The sequence below is a fragment of the Bombina bombina genome, chromosome 4, assembly GCF_027579735.1.
Source record: "Bombina bombina isolate aBomBom1 chromosome 4, aBomBom1.pri, whole genome shotgun sequence".
Taxonomy (NCBI): Eukaryota; Metazoa; Chordata; class Amphibia; order Anura; family Bombinatoridae; genus Bombina; species Bombina bombina.
In genome coordinates this window covers 733,088,408-733,107,648 of record NC_069502.1, presented here as the reverse complement: position 1 = coordinate 733,107,648, position 19,241 = coordinate 733,088,408, and the positions used below count along the sequence as shown (strand labels likewise).

General features: G+C 39.9%; 1 protein-coding gene across 1 annotated transcript in view; it reads left to right on the top strand.

The window, feature by feature from the left end:
• The first annotated feature begins 408 nt into the window (after positions 1–408).
• The window catches only part of SNX9 (sorting nexin 9), a 470,387-nt gene continuing 451,554 nt past the window's right edge, over positions 409–19,241 (top strand). Inside the window, 1 exon segment of the mRNA XM_053710947.1 lies at positions 409–545. Coding sequence (XP_053566922.1) covers positions 534–545 — 12 coding nt within the window. The 5' untranslated portion in view covers positions 409–533.

Genomic DNA, 19,241 nt, shown 5'->3' with positions numbered 1-19,241 from the left:
TATTATTATTTTTTTTTTTTCATATCAATGATTCCTGGTAGTGTATTTGTGAGTGCATGCATGTACAGTATCATATATTTCTATATCAGTGTGTTCTGTATAAAAAGGACTTTGGCACTGACAAATATTTGTGGCCTTTCACTGTAGAACTCTGTGTGCACCCACCCTTATAGTCGGTACCTGGAGACACCACTGTTAAGGCTTCTTGCAAAGCGAATCTCCTATTAAATAACACTTAATACTTTATAAATCATATAATACAATTTTATTTAATACATCTGCCTGCGGTGTAGCAAATGTCATATATATCTGAACCTGCCTTTTGACTTCCAGCAGTGACAGGGTTACATGGTGTAACAGTGGCAGCAGTGCTGCAGAGCGATAGCTAGAGGGAGCGAGCAGAGCTCATGCTGTCTGTATTCACTCCCATACTATAGAGAGGGGCAGAGACAGGAAGAGGTAGTGGTGTGTGAGCAGCCCTGTGCTGTTTATCTGTCTCTGAGAGCAGAAGCGACCATCAGCTGGGGCACAACATGGCAGCCAAGGTAAGAATAACCTGAGGGGAGGTGTCAAAAGCGAGTTTGGTTTCAGGGCTACTCTGAAGGCTGGATGCTGACTATGTATTTTTATGTGGGACAGGAAGAGGGACATAGAGAAAGGGCCCAGTGGGAGGGAGAAAGGAGTTTGGACAGGGAACTAGCAAAGGAAAAAGAAAGTTAAAGGAAGGCTTAAAGGGACAGTGTACTGATAAACAAAAGTGTACTAGTTAAACATGTTGGTAAACTTTGCAGTATACATGAATTACACATTTTGCAACTATAGCTCTTAAAACTGAAAAACACTTTGATGTGATAAAGGTTTTTCAACACTCCCTAAACTAGCTGTCTACAGCCAGGGAGTCACTGGCTGACATGGCTGTCTGATGCTGGCTGTGAACTATATAAATAGCTGAGATACTGATATTTTAGCAAATAAAACCATAACTGCAGCACAGAGACAAAGTTAGCAGTTACAAGCAGACAGCCCTTCCTGCCTCTGTCCTGATAATAATGCTGTGCTGTTTCCTCTGTGCACGGTAGTGAATTCGCAAGCAGATAGTTTAACAGAGTGAGGAGTTACTTTTGTAGCTCAGGTGTGTGAAGATGCCTTACTTTTGGATTTGAGTACACTGTCCCTTTAATAAAATGCAGTATGAATGTAAAAGATCTATTCAGTTGTGGAGCCGTCTCAGTAAGATTTGGAAAATTACTCAAGGATGGTGAATATCAACTTTATAGGATAACAGAATCGTGATGTATTTATATTGTTTAGTAAATCTGAGTGTGAGATTGTGATTATTTAAAATGATCATGAAGACCAGAGAAAATAACAAAGGCGAAACGTTAGGTTTTAAGGATAGAACTCATTATTTGGAGTGTTGCTTTACTGAAATATATAGGGCTAGGCTAATTTTTGTTATGGGTGGATGATGCTAATGTTGAATTTAAATTGAGTGAAGTTTCCCCCCTAAGGGATTATTCTATTAAATAAAAGGATGTGAAAGTGGCACATCTAATTTTGGTCCCTCTTGCACAGATAAATGCAAATATTTGACTGTGGGTAAAAAAAGGAGACATTAAAGGTTTGATTACTTCAAAGAGTTGTAATAGGGAAGCAAAAACTTGTATATAGAGCTGTGTTTAAATAGTTTATGTAATATTTGTAAGCAGTGTTTTTTTAGCACGTGATTTTTCTTTCTTTTTTAATCTCTTTATTGCATTTGCTCATGACAGCAATCTGCAGCTTGCTCACATGAGTTTAGTTACTGGGCAGGTCCTTCCTGCAGCCAGCCCATTTGTCAAATGACACAGAGCAAGTGGGCTGGACCTTACTACACGGGCAAAGATCAGTAGACAAATGTCATTCTAGCCAGCCACTCCTCACTCATTAGTAACTGAAAAACCTTTCCATTTACAGAGGGTAAAACTGCACTGTCAAAAATTCATTTTATACAAGTAGCTTTCATAAAGATACAGTAAACACTTTGAGATTATGTTTTATTATAAAATTAAATAACTTTGCAGTATACTTTCATTATGTATTTTGTACCCTTTTAATGTAAATTTAATTCTGAAAATTGTGGGCTTTACAAATTCTTGCTTAGAAAAGTAGATGTACAGACTCCAGGCTTCTTACTGCTACACAATTATTGGTTGTGTTTTCTAGAGGCACATTTATAGCTGTCCCTAATTGGCCTCAACGGAAAAGTCAACCTAGGTTACAACATGGTCGCACCCATTACTTTATGGAAACAAAAGCTTAACTTTTTGTTAAAATTTAACCAACTCATATAATTTTAAAACATACATCTTCATATTATTCCCAGCGTTTGCTTTATATACATTACTCTTCCTAACGTTTGTTTACTTTCCCTTTAAATTATGTAGTTTGATAGTTTCATTAATTAAAATTCCTTAATATGGCTGCACTTATGTTTTTTTTCAGTCTGTTCTGTTTTTCTGCATCTCTTGACACCTGTGTCATCTGCATTGCGTTGACTCCAGTTTCCAAGATTAGTTTATTTTTTTTATTATTGTTGTCATTGTCAATATTTGTAGAGGAGGATTACAGATACTTTGCGATTTTTAATCACTGGCTGCACCACACAAAATACAGATTATTGGAGATGCTGCCTCATTTTGCATAACACTGGAAAATGAGCACATTCTTACTAATGTTTTTGAACATAGTTTTCATGTTTACACTATTTGTACTGATCACAAACTAATGTGAAATGTTGGTGATTTTCTCCCACCTGCACTATAATTGATATGTTTGTTTTTCTTGTTAATAAATGTGTGTGTTACACCTGTTGGGTTTTGTAGTAAAGCCGGAAGCAGATCTGTGTCTCTTGAATGAAATCTGGGTGGAGTTTTAAAGCAGACGATAGCTAAACTATATAATAGTATTCAGTTGCACCAGGACATTGAAGCCTTTTAGGAAATTCAAAGGGTTATCTTAGTCTTATTCAGCAGAGGACTAAAGGCCACAGAATGTTCTTCCAATTCACTTTATCTGGCTTTTGACTTATCTAGGCTAAATAACAGGTGGTTTCCCCCCCAGTATTTGGATCTTATGTTAGCAGATATATGCAATTGAAATGTAGAAAGACAGAAAATAGGGCTTGGATTATACAATAACACAGGCACATCACTGCTCCACACTGCCAGCAGATATTAGCATTTGGCCCCAGAAGCTATAATATATATCCAGCTAAAGTGTTGCTCATATTGAATAATGTGTGTATTTTTAATACATATAATGGATGGTGGTTTGTACTTGCATTTCCAAAAAAACAACTACCTTCGTGTAGGTGAATTAAAGGGACAGTCAAGTCCAAAAAAAACTTTCAGAATTTAAATAGGGCATGTAATTTTAAACAACTTCCTAATTTTCTTTTATAACCAATTTTGCTTTGCTCTTTTGGTTGAAAGCTAAACCTAGGAGGTTCATATGCTAATTTTTTAGCTCTTGAAGACTGCCTCTAATCTGAATGCATTTTGACCACTAGAGGGCCTTAGTTCATGTGTTTCATATAGATAACATTAAGCTCATGCATGTGAATGAGTGAGCACTGATTGGCTAAAATGCAAGTCTGTCAAAAGAACTGAAATAAGGGGGCAGTCTGCAGAGGCTTAGATACAAGGTAATTACAGAGCTAAAACCTGTATTATTATAACTGTGTTGGTTATGCAAAACTGGGGAATTGGTAATAAAGGGACTATCTTTCTTTTTAACCCCTTAAGGACCAGCGACGTACCCTGTATGTCGCTGGCCTTTTTTTGGGACTTGATTATTTTATAGCGCGGTCTTGCCACCAGCGTTGAGACTGCTCTATTCCACAAAGCCTGCTGGAGGGAGGGAATTAATAGCGTGTTCTTGCGAGACTTGTGCTATTATGTCCTGAAAAAACCCTTAACGACCAGTGACATACAGGGTACATTGTGGTCATTAAGGGGTTAAACAACAAAAATTCTGGTGTTGACTGTTCCTTTAATAGTACATTAACTAAGTTACCGGCTTCACTCGATTTTCATCTGAAACAAAATACAATCTCTTTATCTCTCATTAATTTATTATTTAATTTATTTTAAGCAGTGCCTTCATTTTTAAAATTCTAAAGTTTTAGTTATGAGAAGATGTACATGTACAAATCCAGAATTATTCAGTAATCCGGAGATTGTATTTTGTTTCAGATCAAAGCCAGTGAGTCCTGTAATTTTGTTACTGTACTATTAATTTATAACTCCACCATGGTAGTTGTCTTTTGGAAGTGCAAAGAGGGACATGAAACCTAAAATATTTCTTTCATGATTTAGACAGCATACAATTGTAAACTACTGGGAGCTAGCTTAAAGGGACATTAAACACTTTGAGATGGTAATATAAAATGATAAATTGTATATATAAAACACCTCTACAATATACTTTCATTACTTATTTTGTCCTCTTTGCCTGCAATTCCATTCTGAAATTGTGAGCTTTTCAGTTCCTGTTAGAAATGGAAGTGCAAAACACTGTTAAATCCAACACAACCATTGGCTGCACACTCTAGTGACCTATTTATAACTGACCCTAATTGGCCACAGCAGAGAAGGTAACACAAGTTACAACATGGCAGCTCCCAGTGTTTTATAGACACTAAAACTTTACACTTATTTTGTCACTTTTTAAACAACTAATGAAACTTTAAAAAATACATCTACATGTTAGTCATGGACTAATCTATTCTTTGAATGCATCATTCTATCTAGCATGTATTTAGTGTTTAATGTCCCTTTAAAGCCAATGACCAGGCATATATGTGCAGCCAGCCACCAATCAGCAGCTTTGAACCTGCCTAGATATACTTTTCAACAAAAGATACAAAGAGAATGCAACAAATTAGACAATAGAAATAAATGGGAAAGTTATTAAAAATTGGATGCTCTGTTTGAATCATAAAAAAAGAAAATGTGGGTTTCATGCCCCTTTAAGGTCTTAACTCTTTCAGTGCTAACAACGGTTTTGAGCCGTCGTAGAGTTTCCCACTCAGGTGCTAACGACGGCTCAAAGCCGTCGCTAGCACACTCCCACCTTGAGGGAGATGTGGGGGCTCCCACCCGCTCCTACCCGGCGATAGGGCCTGTATAGTGACAGGCATCGCTGGGGCTTCACGTTATGCGCAGTTACATCACGTCACCGCACAACTTTTATTTTAAAATAAAAATGTTAAAGTGAAGTTCAAGTCCGCTGCTCTCAATTACATAATTCTATTTATCATAATAAAAAACTATAATGTTCATTCATCAAAACTCTCTAAATAATCGCTAACGTTTAATTTTTTAATTTTAATTTACCCTCCGTATTCCCGCAATTGTCCGCCCGACATTGTTTGCCTTTTGATTGACATTTTTTCAGAATTTGATTTCCAATCCCTTCACTTCCCCCGGGGCGTCCTGCCCCTTTTTCCCCGCGTCATAACACAGTTTCGCGCATGCGTATAACAGCGATTGTCTCGTTTGTCGTCATGCTCGTGCATGACTTGCGCTTGCGTGTTAGCCTGTGTCTCTGGATCCGATACTCTACTCTGATCCTGTATGAACTGCGGAACGGAACAAAATTTTTTACGCATGCGCGAATGAAGACAGGATACGCATGCGCATATCGCATCCGTTCTTGTGCACGAGCATTGAAGTGACAACGTCAGCTTGTTCTTATGATCGCGACGTCAGTTGAGGGAAATAAGGAAGTAGACCGGGGAGGGGTAAAGGTAAGAAAGAGTGATATAATATATATATATAAATAACTCCAAAATCATATCCATTTTCTGTAAAAAACGTAAGCGACTATTATATTGGGAGGTTAATGTATACATTGGTGGTGCGCAGTTGTTTGAAATTGAACTTCACTTTAAGCATTGGAAAAGAGGGCATGCTGCTTAGAAGCCTGTATCTCAGGCATCTAAGCAGCTACAGACCCGCAAGACTCACCGTTGGAAAGGTAATCGCCTAACCTTTCCAATAGTGTAAGTCTTGGGGATCTGTGAGGGAATTTTTTTTTTTTAAACATTTTAACAGCTTAGCACCCAGGTGGGAAAGTGTTTAGCACTCAAAGGGTTAAAGGGACACTGAACCCAAATTTTCAGAGCATACAATTTTAAGCAACTTTCTTATTTACTTCTATTATCACATTTTCTTCATTCTATTGGTATCTTTATTTGAAAAGCAAGAATGTAAGTTTAGATGCCGGACCATTTTTGGTGAACAACCTGGTTTGTTCTTGCTGATTGGTGGATAAATTCACCCACCAATAAACAAGTGCTGTCCAGGGTCTGAATCAAAAATTGTCTGTCTCCTTATCGTAGATGCCTTCTTTTTCAAATAAAGATAGCAAGAGACTGAAGAAAATTTGATAATAGGAGTCAATTAGAAAGTTGCTTAAAATTGCATGCTCTATCTGAATCACGAAAGAAAAATTTTGGGTTCAGTACCCCTTTAAGCCTTTGAGTGCTAAGCACTTTCCCACAAGCAGATAGGCCTTGGCACTCCCCTGCAGGTAAGTGGGGTGAGCAGTGTGCTTTTACCGTTATCATCAACATTGTAGAGATCCTAGGAACTACCAGTGACTTTCATTCTCTAATAGAGACAAGAGTAGATCTTGTACTTTGCAGCTTTCATTCTAGTTTGGAGACACATATTTGGAGTCTCATGAGGTAGATAGAAGCTCTCTTTAGTCCTGACCTCACTATCTCTGCTGATGACAGCAATATGGTTTCAAAGGCTGGAGAAGTATAAATGCCTAAATCAGAACAGGGCTATTGGACTTCCTCAAAGTGCAATACTTACCTGTGTGACACCTTTTGTAGGCCATGCAGCTTTAGAGTGAGAGTGCAGTGTTTGTTACAGCCTGGTGTTGGTGGTGGTTTTTTTACTCATTGGTTTGCCTCATGGGATTAAACACAGAGTTCTTTGCAAGCAACATTGCAATAATAGTACTAGCATACTAGAGAATTTTCTCTGTATAACATTTATTTAACATTTGTGCAAAGTGTATAGAGATGTCAGTGTGTTTTCCTTTTCAAATCTTTCCAAATGTTCATTGGTTGAGGTCCAATATCTGTGAAGGGAAATCCATGTCATACAGATTCTCACTTGTTGTTCTTGCTTGAACTTCAGATACACCTGTCACATCTTCAGTGAGTGTTTAAGATAATTTTCCTGCTAGAAAATGAATCTTTTTCCACGTAACTTTAAGCCAGTAGGGGAAGCATGCCAAATGGTTTATGTTCTTTGCTCTAAGTGTAGTTGATCTTGTGCCAGTCAACAACTTCAATATATACTGACACCTGTATGTTTCCTGCACCATATTTATTTGTAGATTTGGCAAACATGAACGGCATGTTTGCAACCAAAAATGTAATTGTCCGTAAACAAGACATTTTTCCAGTCTTCCACTGTGTAATGTCTGTATTATTTGGCACAATGCTAAATGTTTAGAGTGGTTTAAACCTCTACTTTCACACAAAGATAATTGGCTAGTGGTTGTTTGACATTGTTTTTATTACTTTTATTACTGTCGTAGTATGTTTCAGGTTCAGCAGGGTGCAGATGTTCTGTTCTGTAATTATGTTAGGTGACATACTGGTCTTCTGATGCCATGGACACTTTAGGTCTGCCTGGCCTTGCTTTGGATAAAAATAATTTAGTCTCAAAAAATCTTTTTAGTTTGTTGTGAAATATTTTACTTGTTTGTGATTTGGTGCCTGGTAAGCTTTTCAGCACACAGAATGTGTCCACAAACTACTCCTTTAAGCTCCTTTGACATAATTACAAAAGGAAATTTGAGTAAAGTCCTTCATTAAAACCCTCAAAAATATATGTTGTGTGTAAGATGATTCATTTTCAAGTAGGAAACACACAATTTCCTAAACACACTATGAAGATGTGTCAGGCTTATCTGATGTTCATGGAAGAGCAAGGTGTACTAATTGGCATGACTTTCCCTCCACAATCACCGTACTTAAACCATATTAAACATGAAACACACTGATATCTCTAGGCACTCTCTGCAAAAATGTGTAGAATCAAATTACAGCGTCATGTGGCCCCACAAAATTTAACGGTTGTCTACACTAGAACAACCATATAGACACTAGACAACCGTTAAATTTTGTGGGGCTACATGACGCTGTACATTAATTTGTTTAATAGAATCTGCCCTATACTGTATAATTTGAGAATTTGGGATTCAAATATTTTATTATATTTGTACATATATATATGTTGTTTTTTTCCATTTTACGCTGCGCGCGCATTCGCACTGAAGGCAACTCGCCTGTAGAAATAATGGACCCTCTGATGCAGCTTATTAAGCTGATCATGAGGAGTTGGTCCGTGTGCGCATGCGCGGTATTCTGCGCAATGCAGTCTAATGCCCATATAATTCCTTGACCCTTTGCTTAGACCTAAACAGCTGATTTTTGGAGGTTGGGCCGTTTGCACATGTGCAGTGAGTGACACACTCCTCCGGAAGTGATGCAGATCCGGAATTTTTATGAGTTGAGACTAATTTTAGAACACCGGCCCTCGTTCACTAAACAAATGCCAAAAATGGTCACGGCATTTGGCTATTTTCGGTGCTGCATGTATTTGTAAAAATGTGCAATACACAAATATCTGCACTTTATTTATGAATATATCCGGTGCCAAAAAGAGACAACAACAAAAAAATCCCCAAAAACATGGTGGATGACAAAATAATTGCCTGTTTGTTTTTATAAAAGTATCTACCTAGGCTTTGTTTTTTAATTTTAAAATGTGTTGGTTTTTTTTGTACTGGTTTCACGACATGTTTGTTTTTACTATTAGGAACAGATGGTTAAGAATATGGGAAATAACAGGAATTGCCTTTTTAATACACTGCTGCCATAACAAGTAACTGTTTACATGTATATGTCAGCTGGGACAGTATGAAAGCATTTTAAAATAGTACTTGCAAAACTTAGCTGCTGTATTTTTATTTATTTTATATTCTGATCCTTTATTGGTATAAAACACATATATTTTTACTGATTGGTGTTAGCAATAATATATTTGTGTAATGATGTATATTACAAATTTACTCAAAAAAGTCAGCTTCAATTAGCACACTCACAATTTGTGTCCCAAGCTATATATACAGTTACATTTGCTTTGTTGAAGAAGCAGCAATGCACTACTGGGAGCTAGTTAATGCATTGTGTGAGCCAATAAAATGAGGCATTTATTTGCAGCAACCAATCAGCAGCTCCTGAGTCTACCTAGGTGTCATTTTCAACAAAGGATATCAAGAGAACAAACCAAATTAGATAATATAAATAAATTGAAAAGTTGTATAAAATCACATACTCTATCTGAATCATAAAAAGAAAAAAATTGGGGTTATGTTCCTTTATATACTTTTGTTTTGCATGCATATACTTAGTATGCTCTGTCTAAATAAAAATAAAAACGACACAATATGATAACTATTATTATTATCAGGTATTTGTAGAGCGCCAACAGATTCCGCATAGCTATGAACATAGGTGGTATACAAAACAACATTTACAGGGGTCAAGTGGGTACGAGAGTTGCACTGTTGTAGTCGGCTCTTATGAATGTGAACTACAAACAGCTGGGCTTGTAGTCTTACATGCTATAGGGTTTAAGGGGATAGCAGTGGAGATATGAAGGGTTCGTAGAGTCTTCAGGGAGCGCTTGAAGCTTTCAAAACAAGGGGAGAGTCTTGTGGAGCGAGGCAGGGAGTTACATAAGATGAGAGCCAGTCTGGAAAAATCTTGTAAACGGGAATGTGAGGAGGTAACAAGAGAGAAGGAGAGTAGGAGATCATGAGCGAAGCGAAGGGGACAGGAGGGAGAGTATCTAGAGACAAGGTCTGAGATGTAGGGGGGAGCAGTACAGTTGAGGGCTTTCTTCTTTTATTTTTTTTTATTTTTTTAAAAAAATATTCTGTCAACCTATGTGGTAATACACATTTATGTTGACTGAGGCAAATATATTCTCTAGTATTTACAAAAGGATTATGAAATAATGTTTGTTTCTAATGACACAGTGAGTCCTGGATCATCATAATTACTGTTGGGAATATCACTCCTGACCAGCAGGAGGAGGCAAAGAGCACCACAGCAAAGCTGTTAAATGCCACTTCCCTACCCCCAGTCATTCGCTTTGCTTGTATCAGTTGCAAGGAGGGGTAAAGTTAGGTGTCTGATTCTTCAATCAAGAGTTTATTTTTTTAGGCAGAGCAAGTTTGCTCTGGTCTTTTGGGGTTTAGCCGTAGTCCATGTCAGTCTCTTCAGTAGAGCAGTGGTGGCTTTTAAGCATTTGGGTATTTGTGGAGTATAATCCCCACTGTGCCTCCCAAGTAGTTTGTGCTGCCCTTCTTTAAAAGCCTGAGTAGGTTTACTCAGTCTTTTTTGTTTCCACTGGTTCATGTGAGGTGAGGAGTAATGCCTTTCAAACTTTGTGAGCTACCCGGGCAGTTTGTTATGGAGGTAAGTGCTGTTTTTTTTTTTTCTGTTTGGGAGCAGAAAGTTGGAACTTATTGGGTTCATTTTTGGGTTACTGTTCCTGCTTGTGTGCAGGTTTTTAACTTGTGGCAGTTTTGTGGGGCACTGTTAGAGGATTTAGTGTATGGCTCTCTCTTGTTATTTTGGAGTGTTACTTTGCGGTTGTGTGAAGGTGTGCAGTGTTTTTTACTCCCAGCGGCTGGTTGCTGAGTTTAGTGTCATGCCGGCCAGGTGGTGGTTGTATACGCCCACGATGGGCAGAGTTTGCTTGGCGCGAGTTTTGCAAGCTCTTTCTCTCAGTAGCTTCGTTATAACGGAAGTAGGAGGTTGTCAGCTTCTTCTCTGGAGTTACGATCAGAGCGGTTGCTGTGAGAGTGGAGTCCGGATTGTTTTGGCTTCAGTTGATCCTCTGGTCTTTAGGAGGTTAGGTAAGCACCTCAGCAAGGCGTGTTGAGGTGTAGAGGTGCTTAATAAGGGCTAAGGGTTCTTTTTATTATTGGGCATTTTTGTTAACGTTATTTCCTAAAGGGATAGTAACGTTTTTCATGGGGCATTTTTTACTGCAGTTTTTTTTATGAAATATATTATTTTGTTTAATCTTTGTGGAAGATGGACCAAGAGGACTTGCAAGCTGTTATTTGCATTTTATGTTTAGATGGAAATGTGGAGCCACCTATCCCTTTTTGTTCCTCATGTATTGAGAGAACATTGCATTACAGGGATAGGGTTTTTGTTTCAGAGCCTTCATTGCCTAAGGCGGATGTTGTTCAGGAGTCTCCTGTTCAAGCTATTCCGCAGCTTTCTCCCCAATCATCCTATTCCTTATCCTCTCCTCATGCAGTGCCCTGCGTTTCGTCTCAGGTTGGTATTTCTTTGCAGGATATGGCTACCCATATATCTTCTGCAGTATCTGAGGCTTTGTCTGCTTTTCCTGTTTTTCCTGTTTTTCAGAGGAAGCGCAAAAGGAATTGTAAGGTTTCTTACTTTGTTGCAGTTATGTCAAGTGTTTCTTCCCATAGGTCTGAGGAGGAAGATACTTCTGTGGGGTGAAATTTCAGATTCTGACAGTGTAATTCCTTCTTCTGATGCTGAGGTTGTTTCTTTCAGGTTTAAGCTTGAGCACCTCTGTTTGTTACTCAAGGAGGTTTTGGCTACCTTGGATGACTCTGACGCGACGGTCATAGTTTCTCCTAAGAAGTCTAGTAAGCTTAATAATAATTTTTTTGACGTTCCTTCCGCGGTGGAAGTTTTTCCTATTCCAGATTGTGTTTCAGAGATTATGGCACGGGGATGGGAGAAACCTGGGATTCCTTTTTCTCCTTCTCCAATTTTTAGAAGGATGTTTCCTATTGCTGATTCTATCAAGGAATCTTGGCAGACGGTTCCTAAGGTGGAGGGAGCAATTTCCACCTTGGCTAAGAGAACCACTATTCCTATTGATGATAGTTCTTTCAAGGATCCTATGGATAAGAAGCTGGAGGCGTTGCTTAAAAGGATGTATGTTCACCAGGGGTTTCAATGGCAACCTGCTGTGTGTATTGCTACCGTTACTAGTGCAGCAGCATAGCAGCATATTGGTTTGATGCTTTGTCTGAATCTATTCAGCAGGATACTCCTCTTGAGGAGATTAAGGATAGAATTAAGTCCTTGAAGTTGGCCAATTCCTTTATTACGGATGCTTCTTTACAGGTCACTAAATTGGGAGCAAAGATTTCTGGCTTTGCTGTTCTAGTGTGCAAGGCCTTATGGTAGAAGTCCTGGTCTGCGTATGTGTCCTCTACATCTAAGCTTTTTTCCATTCCTTACAAGGGTAAGACCTTGTTTGTGCCGGGTTTGGCTGAGATTATTTCTGATATTACGGGAGGAAAGGGGCAGTCTCTCCCTCAGGATAAGAGAAATAAACAGAAGGGTCGTCAAATTTAATTTTCGTTCCTTTCATAACTTCTCTGGTAAGTCTTCCTCTTCCTCCTCCAAGCAGGATCAGTCTAAGCCCTCTTGGAAGTCCAATCAGTCCTGAAGTAAGGGGAAGCAATCTAAAAAGCCAGTTGCTGACTCAAAGTTAGCATGAAGGGTCTGCCCCCGATCCGGGAGTGGATCTTGTGGGGGGCAGATTTTTCTTTTTCGCTCAAGCTTGGGTTCGGGATGTTCCAGATCCCTGGGCGGTAGATATCGTGTCCCAGGGATACAGACTAGAGTTCAAGACTTTTCCTCCCAGGGGCAGGCTTCTCTCCAGGTAATCTGTAGACCAGATGAAAAGAGAGGCGTACTAAAGTTGTGTTCAGGATCTTTCCAAAATGGGAGTGATTGTTCCTGTTCAGGAGCAGGGTCTGGGATTCTATTCCAATCTGTTCATTGTTCCCAAAAAAGGAGGGAACTTTCAGACCTATTCTGGATCTGAAGAGCCTAAACAAGTTTCTCAGAGTTCCATCTTTCAAGATGGAAACTATTTGTTCCATCCTTCCTTTGGTTCAAGAGGGTCAGTTCATAACAACAGTAGATTTGAAGGATGCGTATCTGCATATTCCCATCCACAGGGACCATCACAAGTTTCTGAGATTTGCTTTCCTAGACAGGCATTTTCAGTTGGCCCTTCCTTCTTGCAACAGCTCCCAGGGTATCTGCATATTCCCATCCACAGGGACCATCACAAGTTTCTGAGATTTGCTTTCCTAGACAGGCATTTTCAGTTGGCCCTTCCTTCTTGCAACAGCTCCCAGGGTTTTCTCAAAGGTTCTGGGAGCGTTATTGTCAGTGCTCCAAATGAAGGGGGTTGCGGTGGTGGGTATCTGGACAACATTCTAGTTCAGGCGCCATCTTTTTTTTTTTTTTTTAAATTTTATTTATATCCAACAGTGCGTGCAATCATACATGTTCCACAACTCTGTGCCACGCAGGGCCGAGTAGTGAATAGGATACAGAAGGTTTGTATTGCCCAAACATGGTAACACTAGCCTAAGAAGACTTATGCAGATACAGAATATTCAACTTTCAGTTGTAGATTAAATGGTGACCGTTTGTGGGGTGCTTGCACACAGCGCTGGTTTTTTTTTTAACCTAACAAACTAAATAACAATAAACTAACTAAAATAAAGATAAAACAAGAAAAAAAACAACAAATGACCCACACCCATATAACCCATACCTCCCCCCACTAGCAATATGGAAATGTGCGTCATCCTGCAGAGCAAGTGGGTGTAATATCAGAAGCTAGGACAGACAAATACACAAGCTTAGCAAACACAAGTGCCTACAGATCACATGCCTGAGTATTATAGAAAAGTATCGACTGAGAATCAGTCCGTGTAGGATAAGGTCTAATACATTACGGTTGTTTATGACTTAGGGCTGGTCATAATAAACAAGGTATAAGGGAGAGGAGATGGAGGCCCTGTGGGGGTTGGGATGAATAAGAATATTAAACTAGAAGAGTTACTATATGGTGAACAAAATGGAGTCTGAGATAATCAAACAATTACAGGAACTGGCAAATCTTTAGGGAATTCCATATATATTACACAAGAAGCCTGCAAGCTGAACTTTAAAACTCTAGATATGATTCTAGAAATAATCGCAAGCCCTTTATGCAAATCATATTATGCAAAAAGCGATTGAGGGTTAGTTCCAGCGAGGTACACCAAAAGTAATATATACCATGCCAACGGATGTGAACTGATGTTTTTTTAAAGTGGTAGAGTCCGTCATGTGGATATACACATAGTCAAAAGCATAGTTTGGGATATTTAGCTATGCCTTAGGAGAATTATAGGGCAAGGATTTTTTTTCCCACAGATGTGCAGTGTGAGAAACCAAGGCGAGAATTATAAGTATGAAAAATAAAGTGTAATTAAAAGGGAACATCAGTGCTACGCTGTAAATATCCAAAAGCTAATAATGTACACTTATGAAGGCTTCATAGGAATGGATATATTATGTGTTTAAAAACGTTGGTGGGGTTGTAACTTGCAGTTTATATCTTTGGTGTTAGAATGATTATTGTATCAAAGGTAGATTTGTAAGTGCAGTAGTCAGGTGGGCACTTTCTGTGGCAGTGAGCAGCATATAACCTAGCATCTCCAAACACTATTTATACTGGATATTAAGAGAGAATTATCATTACTTCAGGAGAGTAAGCATTAATAACAGCAACAACAAAAAAAGGAGAAAATGCCAGATATAAAATTATTTCAAGTTGAAGTAAGTAAGTCAGTATGGGGAGAATCTAAGAACCAGGCATCTGTGTGGGGGTTTATCTAAAAGGTAAATTGTTACCCCATTTACCAGATGCAAAAAGCAGAGAGAAGCAATATCACTAAGCAGGACATAATTAAATATGAATGATGCATGTGTCAGGGCAGGGGAACTTGAGTTTGGGAAGTCTAGTGTGGGGAGTTATATGCCAAGATTATACAGTATGCAGGGTTGGTTTATGCAATTAGAGATCTCCAACAAAGCATAACAGAAAGTAGCATACATTTCAAACATGGCACTCAAATAACATGCATGACAGAGGTTTAGACCAATGCATAAACATAAGTCAGAGCCAGAGGAACGGCATTGATCAACACAGCAACATGTCACTTGCCGATAGTATTCAGAGCGGCACACTGTTATTTAAAAGTTCCCTTGAGAGTCTCACCCGCATGGGAAGTGCTAGGAATGTCTGAGTATCTTCCATCTCAAAGGGGTAAACAGCAGTCCGTGGCCCAGGAACGTATACTATGATTCAGCCCACTCCGGTAGACAAACGAGCCTGTGTGTACCTGAGGTTTCCTTCGCATATTGTCAGGGTACCACCAAGCTTTGTACATGGTGAACCTAAGCCATGAAAACTCTGTGCACGCAGCAAGCAGAGAGCTCTTGTACATCCCAATTGCCGATTAAGATGCAGTTCCATATAGGCATGCGAGTTCAACCACGGCCCCGACTGTAAGAGGAGCCCATCTGTTGCCTGAGTAGGGAGAGAATGAGCAGATATATTCTGCTGCGCCACTGTGCTGCACGGCTTTGAAGAGGGGTTGTTTCCGTAGTAGGTGCCCTCATCTTGCAAAGGAAATTCAGAAGAGTCGCAAGGTGGGACAGCCTCGCAGCCCAAATCAGGCTGCGCACTATCTAGCGACACGGTGATCCAGAAGAGGCCCTGTATCGGCAACCGTTGGTCCCCAGAATCAGATTGAGAGGTAGGTTTCAACTTCCTAGAGGGACTTTGGTTTGACTGAAGCTCCTCACATAGAGACCTGCAGGACCCTATAAGTTGGTCCAAGCGAGGCATGAACACAGCCCTCAGTTTGTTGATTATTGAGGCCATTTTGAAAAGCCGTGAACACTGTCTAGTGCCGGCCACCCGCCCAGCTTCATAAAAGGCTTAAGATGGCTTGTCGTACTAGTTATGCTGCGTCAGCTGTTGTTCTGCAAAGTAGGAACTAGAGGTATTTGTTTTACTGCGCCAATATGGTGATCCACATGGGTTCCCGAGTTGCGGGTGGTGCGACCGGGGGCTAGGGCAGATGATATGCCCCTCACAATCAAGAAGTCGGCTGACGGTGACCAGAGCAGGGTCCCCCAGCAAGACACAAAGCGTGGGTAACTGGATGGATGCTGTGTAGCAGGTAAAAGTAATTTTTTGTGGCTTATAGGTGCGGAGCTCCTGTTACCTGCTTCCATTCAGCAGTACCACCCACCGGAAGTCCAGGCGCCATCTTTTTAACAAGCAAGCTCCCATACGGAGTTTTTGTTGTCTTTTCTGCGCTCCCACAGTTAAAAGGTGAATTTAGGAAAAAGTTTATTGATTCTGTCTACAAGGGTGATATTTTTGGGAACTATTATAGATTCTTTAGAGGTGAAAATTTTTCTGACAGAAGCAAGAGGAATAAAAGTCTTCAATTTGTGTCTTGCTCCTCAGTTCTTTCCTCGGCCGTCAGTAGCCCAGTGTATGGAAGTTATTGTTCTGATGGTCTCAGTCATGGACATCATACCATTTGCTCGGTTCCATCTCGAACCTCTACAGTTATGCATGCTCATACAATGGAACAGGGATTATGTGGATCTGTCTCCAAAGATTGTTCTAAATCAGGCTGCAAGAGACTCCCTTCCGTGGTGGTTGTCTCAGGGTCTTCTATCTCAGAGAACTTGTTTTCGCAGACTTGCCTGGGTGATTGTGACCATGGATGCCAGTCTGCTGGGTTGGGGAGCTGTCTGGGGTTTGTTAAAGGCTCAAGGTCTATGGACCCAGGAGGAGTCGGTTCTTCCCATAAATATCCTAGACCTGAGGGCAATCTTCAATGCTCTTCTGTCCTGGCCTCAACTAGCTTCAGTCCAGTTTATCAGGTTTCAGTTGGACAACATAACGTCAGTGGCTTACATCAATCATCAGGGAGGAATTCGGAGTTCCTTGGCCATGACAGAAGTCGCCAAGATTATTCAGTGGGTGGGGACCCACAACTGCTGTCTCTCTGCGATTCACATCCCAGGGGTGGACAATTGGGAAGCGGATTTTCTGAGCAGACAGACTTTTCATCCGGGGGAGTGGGAACTTCATCTGGAGGTGTTTTCCAGTTTGATTCTCAAATGGGGCAGTCGGAGTTGGATCTCATGGCATCTCGTCAGAATGCCAAGCTCCCGAGTTACGGATCAAGGTCAAGGGATCCTCAGGCTGTACTGATAGATACTTTAGCAGTTCCTTGGAGGTTCAGTGTTTCCTCCGTTTGCTCTTCTTTCTCGAGTCATTGCTCGGATCAGACAAGCAAGGGGACATCAGTGATTCTCATCGCTCCGGCGTGGCCTCGCAGAATCTGGTATGCCGATCTGGTGGAGATGTCATCTTTTCCACCTTGGAGTCTTCCATTAAGGAAGGACCTTCTACTTCAGGGTACCTTCTTTCATCCAATCTCGTTTCTCTGAAGCTGAACGCTTGATACTATCTAAGCGTGGTTTTTGAGACTAAGAGTCGGTTATTGAGACTATGATTCAGGCGCGTAAGCCTGTGACTAGAAACATTTATTATTAAATATGGCGTAAATATCTGTATTGGTGTGAATCCAGGGGCTACTCTTGGAGTAGAGTTAGGATTCCTAGGATTTTGTCTTTTCTCGAGGAGGGTCTAGAGAAGGATTTATCTGCAAGTACCCTGAAGGGTCAAATTTCTGCTTTATCTATTTTGTTGCACAAACGTCTGGCGGATATGCCAGATGTTCAGTCTTTTTGTCAGGCCCTGGTTAGAATCTGGCCTTTGTTTAAGTTTGCTACTTCTCCTTGTAGTTTTAATTTGGTTCTTAGAGTTCTTCAACAGGCTCCTTTTGAGCTTATGCATTTTTTGGATTTTAAGTTGTTATCCTGGAAGGTTTTGTTTTTGGTTGCTATCTCTTTGGCTCGAAGAGTTTTGGAGCTTTCAGCATTGCAGTGTGAAGTTCCTTTCCTTATTTTTCATTCTGATAAGGTAGTACTGCGTAATGCCCTAGGTTTCCTTCCCAAGGTTGTTTCAGATAAGAATATTAATCAAGAAATTGGTGTTCCTTCTGTGTGTCCTAATCCTTCTCATAAGGAGCGTTTGTTGCACAACCTGGATGTGGTTTGTGCGTTGAAATACTATTTGCAGGTGAATAAGGATTTTCGCCAGTCTTCCTCTTTATTTGTTGTTTTTTCTGGGAAGCGTAAGGGTCAGAAAGATATCTTTCTTGTTGGTTGAGGAGTGTTATTCGCTTGGCGTATGAGACTGCTGGTCAGCAGCCCCCTGAGAAAATCTTGTTCATTTCACAAGGGCTGTTTCATCTTCTTAGGCCTTCAAACATGGTGCTTCTGTAGAACAAATTTGCAAGGCTGCCACTTGGTCATCTTTGCATACATTTTCTAAATTTGATACTTTTGCTTCGGGCTGAGGCTTCTTTTGGGAGAACGGTTCTTCAAGCAATGGTGCCTTCTGTTTAGGTTTACTCTCTTGTCCCTCCCTTATCATCCGTGTCCTCTGGCTTGGGTATTGGTTCCCAACAGTAATTATGATGATCCGTGGACTCACCGTGTCATTAGAAAGAAAACAAAATTTATGCTTACCTGATAAATTTATTTATTTCTTGACACGGTGAGTCCACGGCCCGCCCTGTATTTTTCAGACAGTTTATTTTTCCATAAACGTCAGGCACCTCTGCACCTTATATCACTTCCTTTCCCTTTGGTCGAATGACTAAGGGTTGTGGGTAGGGGAGTGGTATTTAACAGTTTTGCTGTGATGCTCTTTGCCGCCTCCTGCTTGTTTAGGAGTGATATTCCCAACAGTAATTATGATGATCCATGGACTCACCGTGTCAAGAAAGAAAGAAATTTATCAGGTAAGCATAAATTTTGTTTTTTGACATTGAGAATGACGTGAAAATATTACCTTTCATTAAATGGCTCTCTGAATATCTCATGACCTCTAAGTATTTTGATTATTTGTGCAATAAGTTTTGGTCTTTTGAATATAATTGGTGGTTATGACCTAGAATAACATTCACAAAACCTACAGGCTATTCAAATAACGATCCTACAGAGAATACTTTTCTGGCTTTTATATATCACATATTTACAGTTGCAATCAAAAGTATTCAACCCCCTTTGCAAATCAGGTTTATTGTCAACATGTACAGACTTTCAGCTGTTTGAAATGAACAAATCAAACAAAAACATTTGAAAAAGCTCAACT